Here is a 9,253-nt window from a genome sequence, read left to right on the forward strand (position 1 = left end):
TTTTCTTTCGATTAACATAAAGTTTATTCTCTCTTAAAACTTGAAATATTACCTGGAGGTGTTGCTTGTGTTCCTCCAATGAATTAGAGTAGATGATAATATCATCAAAGAGCACTCCAGTGAAGGTTCGATGAGGCCTGAACAGCTTCTCCATTAAGCGGTTGAATGTGGCTGGTGCATTGGTCAAGCCAAAAGGCATGACAATGTATTCGTAAAGACCAAATGTAGTACGAAATGCGGTCTTTACAATGTCTTGATCAACTATCCTTATTTGATGATAGCCACTTTTTAGGTCAATTCTACTGAAGTAGGTCGATCCTTGTAGCTTATCAAATAGTCTTCTACCCGTGGAACGGGAAACCTATTCTTGATAGTGATCCTATTTAGTGCTCTATAGTCGACACACATACGATATGTGCCGTCTTTCTTTTTCACTAATAGCACAGGTGAGCAAAATGGAGATGAGCTAGGCCTAACCATGCCCTTCTCAACTAACTCATGCACTTGCCGCATAATCTCCTCTTGTTGAGCTTGAGAAACTCTAAAAGGAGGTTTGTTAGGCGGTGAACTTCCTGGGAGAAGTTCAATTGCATGGTCATCATTACCTCGTTTAGGAGGTAGCTCACAAGGGATGTCGTCAATAAAAACATCTTGAAACCCCTTGAGAAAATTGGATAACTCTAATTCCTTTTGGTTGCTTTTATTTTCGTTTGTTAAAGCATTAGGTTCATTTTGAGAATCTTAACAAAAATCATGTACACGGAAATAGAGCTCTTTATTGACTTGTTGAAAGCTGGTGTATGTACAATGGGGATGGTGTTACCCATTTCCTTAGCATCTATATACATGTCTTTTTCCCTGAACTTAAAGGAGATTCTCCTTTCAGGAAATTTAACATCGGCAGCCAGGCGGAAAACCATGGTGCCCCTAGGATTACATCCTCATGCTTGAGAGGAGAGATAAAGAAGTCCTCTTTGTCCACATAGCCTTGGACATGAAGCCTCAATTTCCCGATTAAGGGAGTGACTGAAGGTTCTTGCCCCTTGAAGGCACTGTCTGCGGGTAGGACATCTCCCATCTCGTAGGATTGTATTCCTAGCTTGGTGGCCAACTCTATAGATATAAAATTGTGAGTAGAACCAGGATCAAAGAGAATAAAAGCATCATGTTCTCTTACCTTTCCCCAAGCATGGCATAGAGGAGATCCTTTGTGGTGAGTTTGATGAGTCTCCTCCTCTTGGATTTCAACCAAGGAAGCTCTAGGAGGATCTTGGCGGTTGTTCTTTTGGGGACAAGCGCGGTATGCCTCCCCTTGTTCGCTGCACTTGAAACACCGGTTATCCTTACGATAACGCTCAAGCTCTTCAGGAGAGAGTTTATTCTTTCCTTTGTAAACTCCCTTCTCTTTAGCTTTGTTGGAATTGCCCTTAGGAGACTTTTGGACATTGTCCTTCCCCTTAGGCTCATTGGAACCCTTGTTTTCCGGGGGCTTATTATTTCTTTTACCCCCCGTTTGGAAATTGATTCGAGAGGCCACCATAGTATGGTGTATTACCACCGATATGGTACGTGGCCTTTGGGAGTTGACATACTCCGCCATTTCTTCGGTTAAGCCCGCAGAAAATTGTTGTTTTTGCTCTCCAAAATCCAACTTTTTGAAGAGAGTGGATTTGAGTTGTAGGTCCCAAAACTTGTCTATATATTTGTGGATAGATTCATTGGGAGAGAGCTTTAAGCTTCGCCATTCGGTGAGTACTTTGTCTTTGACATCGGTGGCCAAAAACCGCTTCATAATGGAAGCTCTTAAAGCTTTCCATGTTCGTCGAGCTTCACCGTTGGCTCGTAGGCTAGACCACCATTGTCTGGCGGACTTTTGAAAGTGCATAGCTACATGGCGTAGCTTAGAGGACTCGGTGAAGCCCTCATCTCCAAACGCCACATCGAATTGCTGGATAAAGGCCAAGACTTTGTCCGTAGCACCAAAGGTGCCATCATAGGTAAGGAAAGAGATTCTCTTCCCTCCCTCTTTGAATTTCTTCAGCTTGGACGACCTCTTCCATGTGGCATAGGATTTCCTATGGCATCTTCTTTTTGATGGTTCAAAAGTTGCACCATCACTTTCTTCAGAAGCTGAAGAATTTGAAGAAGGTGGAGAAGAGGGTGACCTCTTTCTCGCCTTTTTCTTGTCTTGATCTTTGTCGTCTTCACCATAGCTTTCATTAGAGGAAGAGGATGAAGAAGATGGAGAAGAGGGTGTCCTCTTTCTCGCCTTTTTCTTCTCTTGCTTTTTATCATCCCTCTTTGAATTATGGTGAGGAAAAGAATACGATGGTCTTCTCCGCTTTGGTGGTGATGGAGAGCGTTTAGCCCGCCGTCTTCGTGGAGCCATCTCCGCCGAGGTGGCGGGAGACTCAATTCTTTCTCGTTCTCCTTTGGGAAGGAGATGCATCATCAAGAAGTAAATTCTTGAGCCCTTCATAAGGATCCTCTTCTTCTTCCCGAATCGGAGAGAGATATCTTTTGGTAGTCTCACACGGAGGCTTCCTAGGTGTTCTCTCGTCATGGTGATTAGCTTGAAGAATCCCGTGAGCACGGAGCTGCCGTTGCACTTCACTTTGGAGAGATGGATTGCCCATGGCTTGTTGAAGCCTAGAAACAAGATAGTTAACAAGCATTGAAGCATCATTAGTAGCTTGCTCATGAGCAAAATCAAAGTTATCAACATTAATTTCACTCTCTTTACTATTGTCAGCCATTCTAACAACTTTTAGGTGTAAACTTTTTAGGTGTACTTTGGCACTTCAAGCCCTAGTTGCTACTCCTCTTTACCCCTTTAGAAAAAGCACTCAAGCTACTGTACTCGCGGCTCAAATACCATTAATTGCAAGGAATAGAAGAGAGGGTCTTTCAACACCAAAACAGCAGCGGCTCCTGTCAAGCTTCTAATAGCTCAATAGTGGTTAAGCCGTAGGCAAGCCCCGTAGGACTCCACTATTAAGACCATAGCTCTTGACGGTGATGCCCCGTTAATTGCACAAAGGCAGGCGCACTGTAAGGCTGAAAAATCCCTATTCTACTTACTCATAGGCAATTAATAATATCAACCATTTGTAGCTAGCTTGAGGACCTCCCTTCTAATTGAGTAAGAAAAGAGAAACCTTGAGCTCTGATACCAATGTAACATTTAATGGCCTAATAACTTATGTGTAGCGGAAATTAGCATGAACATAGTGGGCATTTCATTAGAATAGATTCCTAATGAGAATTACAAGAGTGCTTGGGTGGAGAGAGCAACAAAAAGCACAACACCTAGTTAGATAGCATCAACAATACTTTCAAAAGAGAGAGAAATTAAGCTATTGACAACACTTGAGGACCGGATTTGCATGGAGATGGTCCCCCCTCCAAAAGGCTTTGTATTATGGTTTCTCCCATCAAGAGAGACATTGTACAATACAATTCTTTGCGTTCCTTCAAGAGTAGCTAGTGCAATGAAGATGGAAGCTTCATGTACTAAACAAAACACTTAATCAAACACAACTTGAATTATCCCCGTTCTGACACCCAAGACCTCACACACCTTCGAAGATGGTGAGAGCTAGCAGGGTATGAGAGTAGATTGAGAGGAAGAAGGAGTATCTTACGAGAAAGATGCGCATCTCCTCATATAATCACTCATATTAGCATAGCTTAGCTTAGTAATTAGCTTGGTAGAGAAGATGAGCATGCATTGAAGCTTGGCTCTTGGTTGGATTTGCATCCACATGCCAAGAGAATGTTGATGTAGGCTTCTATCTCACAAGCTTGGAGTAGGTGATGAGCTCTCCATTAAAGCTTGGGAGGAGATAGAGTATTCTTTCTTCACACATGAGCTTGTGTGAGTGTGTGTGTGATAATGCCAAGCAAAAATCAGCCCCCTCTCTCTCTTGGCCGAGCCCTTGTTGCTAATTTGGTCTGGCTTTTGCCTCATTGGACCTCCCCAAGTCAAGCCAATGAGTATTAAGCAGCATAAGTGATAGCCTTCTGACATGTGTCCCCCTTTCCCCTTTTGTGAGAGATTTAGGTAATTAAATAATTAAACTAAACTCTCATTGGACCCCTTTGCCTCCTGGCCAATAGGAATCAAGCAAGCCATGGGGCTTCTGAATGCTCATTGGACCCTTTGGGAGACTGCCCAATAGTCTTCTAAGAGACTTAATTCTCATTGGTTTCTTTTATTAAATGTTTTTAAATTAATTAAACTAAATTTACTCTAGCTTAATTCTCATTGGTCCACTTCAAGAGTCTTCCAATAGGAATTGGGCACACCTTGTGGCATTTGGGCTAGGGAGTTGACATGTGTCCCTCATTCCCTTTTTGTAAAGGGAGCCTGTGTGTGTGTGTGTGGCTTTCTCTCTCATCCCCTACCTTTAGGGCTCACCCCCTGCCATGTAGGGATGTGCAAAGACTTTTAGGGCACACACAAAGCATCCAATTTTTCCTAGGGTTGACCTTTGGACACAACCTTTGAATTTTGAAACCTTAGCATTTTGGAAGTCTTAATGGGTTGAACCTTAGGGTCTTTTTAGCCCATTGTTGCACATGGCTCTTTTGAAGATGGCCCCCCCTTTGGATCCCTATTTTCCCTCCTTTGGATCCCTACTGTGGCCGGTCTGCTAGCTTAACCAATATTCTAGCTTTTTCTCCCCTGGTACCTCCCCACATTAAATGATTAGTTTAATATGAGAAAATCATTTAGGAGAATTAGACGATAATGTATAGTGTCATCTACGATGCCGTACACTTGTATACTTGGGTGTATATGCAGATCATGCTATGCATAAGCTCAAAATAAAACTGATAATTATATGCAAACCATGATATGCATAAGCTCAAAATATTAATCAAATTGATAATTATAGGCACATCATGTTGTGATGCCGTGATGCACGAGTGAAAAAGAGAGATGAGATACGTAAGAAGTTTGGTGTGGGAAGAATAAAATGAGCCACAGAGAGTAAATGATTTTGAAAATTTAGATGGAATGCTAATGCAAAAGAGAAATATCTATAGAAAAACTTCATCGTCAAAGCGCTCGATCCTTGCATGTAATGATCGATGATACAAATTTAACTCTAAAGTTGTTGATTGGTGCCAGCATGAACGCATGCACCAAGAAGTTCACCAAGCTAGTAAAGTTGATGCTAAAATTCACGAGTCAAAAATTTGCGATCACATGCAAATTGTCCCTCATAGAAAGGAACATAGAATTGTTTTCTATGTATGAAACAAATACCAAGACGGTAGAGAGTGACAATCAAGGTGAGTCCCATGGGGCCTTGACGTTGAAATATATGTGTAGCAAATGAGCTCATGATCAGAGGGATATATTTATCATCAAAAGTGGCAGAATTATATTTACTACTATGGTTTCCATGATGCAAGAGTAAGCCTAATTTATATAATGCACCAAATTGCACCCAATTGCTCTATATTGTGTTCACTCGAAAAATACTTAATTACCGAATTGCACTGAACGACAGCCCACGTCACTCCATTGTACCAATTTTCATTCAATGAAAACCATTCGCACTAAGTGGCACCTAATCTTATCAAATTATAATTAATTGTATAACCCAATCGAACATAACTACATTGAGATGTACTCAAACAATTTTTAACAGAATAAGGTTAACTATAATTAAATTGGATTCATTTTCACACGATAAGCTTATACTCATCCGATTGGACTCATATGACTCAATTGTAGTCCATTGCATGGACATGCACCCTATTATCTCGATCCAAATGTAGATTTGCACAAAGACGTTCTGGTAAATGACATCGAAGCAAAGGTGGTCACTCCATGCAACCTAAGCAATTTAAAAGATGTGGAGATAGGTGAGCAAAGATGAGTATGTAACAATTCTTTCAAATTGGACAGTCTTGAGTTTCTTCAAATTCACCTTCACAAAAGGAGGGATGATGGATATGTAAGGTGAGAATTCACAATGGACTATGGTACGTGTGCGTGTGCTTGTGTGTGTGTGTGTGTGTGTGTGTGTGTGTGTGTGTGTGTGTGTGTGTGTGTGTGTGTGTGTGAGAGAGAGAGAGAGAGAGAGAGAGAGAGAGAGATAATGACGTGTTTTTTAACAAGGTGAGAATTCACAATGGACTAAAGTACGTGTGTGTGTGTGTGTGTGTGTGTGAGAGAGAGAGAGAGAGAGAGAGAGAGAGAGATCATGACGTGACATCCTAAATCATACTTTGAAATAATTTATACATGAATATGATGATTAGACTACATCGAAATACATCAACAAAGTTTGTTATGCTAGCTAAAAACTTATAAGTTGTCAACTGTTATTGAATTTGAGTGAATGATTTTCAAATCTTTTGACCATGCCTAATAATAGAAAACTTGTTGAGCAACAATGCTTTCGTGTAGTAATTGTATATGCTGTAGAAAACATTAATTTGCAGGATAACAGCACCATATTAGCTACATGAACAGAGGTAAGATTGATAAATGAAGGCCTAATTGATTACTTGACTTGATAACAATACAACTCGAATACTGCAGGCTCAATATCCAAAAGCTGAGCAACAATGCTTTCGTGTAGTAATTGTATATGCTGTAGAAAACATTAATTTGCAGGATAACAGCACCATATTAGCTACATGAACAGAGGTAAGATTGATAAATGAAGGCCTAATTGATTACTTGACTTGATAACAATACAACTCGAATACTGCAGGCTCAATATCCAAAAGCTGATGTCAGGCTATTCCGAATGCTGTACGATGCAAATGTGTGAAATAAGCAACTTGTGCAAACATTAATTTGCAGGAGAACAGCGCCATAGCTACATGAACAGAGGAAGATTGAGAAATGATATCGAGATTATGGATGCTCTAACTAGACGCCAGCCGTGACGGTGAACGATGAATGGGATTTAATTATTATCTAGGGACTGTGATTGCAGTTAGCCAGGCGGCAATTAGGCAGGGCAGTCTGCGAGATCGAGTGCATATCACGTCATTCCGTGTGTTTCTCTCTGCATGGACATCAAGCGCGCTTATACCGATATCCGAACTAGTACTGTAGAAGCTGCCGAATGTGGACTGCAAAATTGTGCTTCACATTTTCACCCCTACATTTCAGGACTCCAGCAAATCGCGAAATATTGGCAGCACCGTGAATTAGACATTGAGCTAGCGATAGACTGGTCACTTGGACGAGTTAATTAGTTCACTACCTGAGCGTGCGAACAAGCTATAAGGTCTCGTGTAGCATTCCAATAAAGCCTTCGGAAGTTCGGATGATGCAGCCATGGAATTTTAAGAGACGTCCAAATGACACTGATTGGAAATGATTAAACCGACGCATTGTAGTTTTCACAAAAGGGGTACTCAAATATATGTTGCTGCACCGATAATGGAATAGCATGGCGCACATTCTTCAATCGACTTCATATTGCATCTAATTCAGCAAAGAAAACAGAAATCTGCTCAGCAAGGACCGCTGCATTTATAATTTGGTCGAAAAAGCAATGGGTGCCTTGGACTTAACGACGAAAACCTCCAAACTTTTTTGCAGAAGTTGTCTTTGGACATGGAGGTTTTTGCAGAAGTTGACTTTGGACGTGGAGATTTTTAGCGGAGAGCTTTACGGAGCAGATCCTTCACCTATATAGTGCACGTCGGGCATACACACACAATAATAAGTCCACGATGTAGCAGTTTAACAGCAATCAACATTAGCTGTCGACAACCAGCAAAGGCGACCACCTGATCCTGATTCCCATAAAGGTTGTTCAGTTTTTCACAAAAGGCTTCACAACCCCCGCGGTCATGCACCAGATCCGCAGGCCGCCAGAATGGTCCCTTCGCCATCGCTTCTTCCAAATTCTCGTAGGGTTCCAAAGGTTCGGCATACTGCAAGGCATGCAATATAGAAGATCAATGTCTATGCAATAATCCAAGATGTTCATCATGTTTCGGCTAAAGAAAGCTAGTACCCTGAGGAATGCCAGGAGGAAAGGTTCTGGCTGCTTATGAAACTGAAGCATCTTCAGCAGAGAAGAGAGTGGAACGATCCCATTGTTGCAGAGACATGCAAAGAAAATACCAAGATTGGACAACCTCGCTGTTATCCTGCGGTCATCCGGCTTTGAGCCGATTTTGGCCAGACAACTCCTGGCCCCTACCTCGAAGGGACTCTCCTGATATTGCCGATGATCTGCATCACCAGCTCCAGATCCACTTTCAAGCTTTCCTTTCTCGACCTTATTTCCCTTTGTAGAGCTCTGATGCTGCTGATCGACATTATCTGCATCAGCGCCTCCAGGTTTTCCCTTGTCTGCATCAGCACCTCCAACCTTTCCCTTCTCGACCTTGGTTCCTGTTAATGTAGAGTTCTCCTGCTGCTCACGATCTGCATCAGCGTCTCCATGCTTTCCTTTCTCGGCCTCCTGGACCTCTTGCTTCTCCGCTTCCTTCTGATCAGCCTCCAGCTGCGCCATCTGATCTTGCGTCCCGGCCTCCTCAACCTGGCATTCGGCATCTTGCTTCTCAGCCTGCTGCGCCTGCTCGGCCTCGTCTATAATCGAACGCACAACATCTGCCAGCATAGCGGGCTCGTGCAACCAGTCTTGCTGTAGAAGGTAGCAGAAGCTCTGCACAATTACGGTTGCACACTCAACGCTGATTGCCCCTGTCGGAGAGTTCTCCTTCGCCGTTCTCTTCACCGCATCGATCATAGCGTCCCTCATCTTGGATGCGAGGTCGATGCTTCGAGTGGAGAATGACAGCATGTCGACGAGCGATTACCACAGATAGTGATAAAGCGAGCGGCAAGGGCAAGTATAAGGATTGAAAAGGGCGGGAGATCAGACCAGCCCTTTCAAATTTAGACTTTGAAAACCCCACCTTATTCCCGCTACCAGATAGCCGGGCGCTAGTTAGGGCGGGTTCAGACGGAGGTGGCGGCAAAGGCCTAGCTTTTCAAAGGCTGACAGGCCTTTGTTCACAAGAGACGGACGACAACTTGAGAGCATCCAAAGAGATAGCATATTGGTTTGATGCTTGATGTCCATACGAGTTCAATCTCCAATCTCCGTGAATCGCGCTAAAAAGCGGGTAGAGGAGTTTGATTTCCGGGGGAAGGGGGTCGCCCACTTTTGAGTAGGTCCTTCAAAGAGGAGCTCCTTCCGTCAGGTCGTCAACCCATCCTTAAATATTGTTGCTTATGTATGCTTTGCACATATATTTT

The 9,253-nt window shown here is 42.7% G+C and overlaps 1 protein-coding gene across 1 annotated transcript; it reads right to left on the minus strand.

The window, feature by feature from the left end:
- Positions 1-7,294: 7,294 nt before the first annotated feature.
- Positions 7,295-8,876, minus strand: LOC147429174 (uncharacterized). The gene is made up of 3 exons (XM_086495232.1): positions 8,001-8,876; positions 7,771-7,917; positions 7,295-7,668 (listed from the first exon to the last, which is right to left on the minus strand). The coding sequence occupies exons 1-3, from the start codon at positions 8,793-8,795 to the stop codon at positions 7,636-7,638; spliced, it is 975 nt and encodes a 324-aa protein (XP_086351358.1). The 5' UTR covers positions 8,796-8,876; the 3' UTR covers positions 7,295-7,635.
- Positions 8,877-9,253: the final 377 nt, after the last annotated feature.

The sequence above is a fragment of the Adiantum capillus-veneris genome, chromosome 22 (assembly GCF_014529385.1).
Source record: "Adiantum capillus-veneris isolate H3 chromosome 22, ASM1452938v2, whole genome shotgun sequence".
Lineage (NCBI taxonomy): Eukaryota > Viridiplantae > Streptophyta > Polypodiopsida > Polypodiales > Pteridaceae > Adiantum > Adiantum capillus-veneris.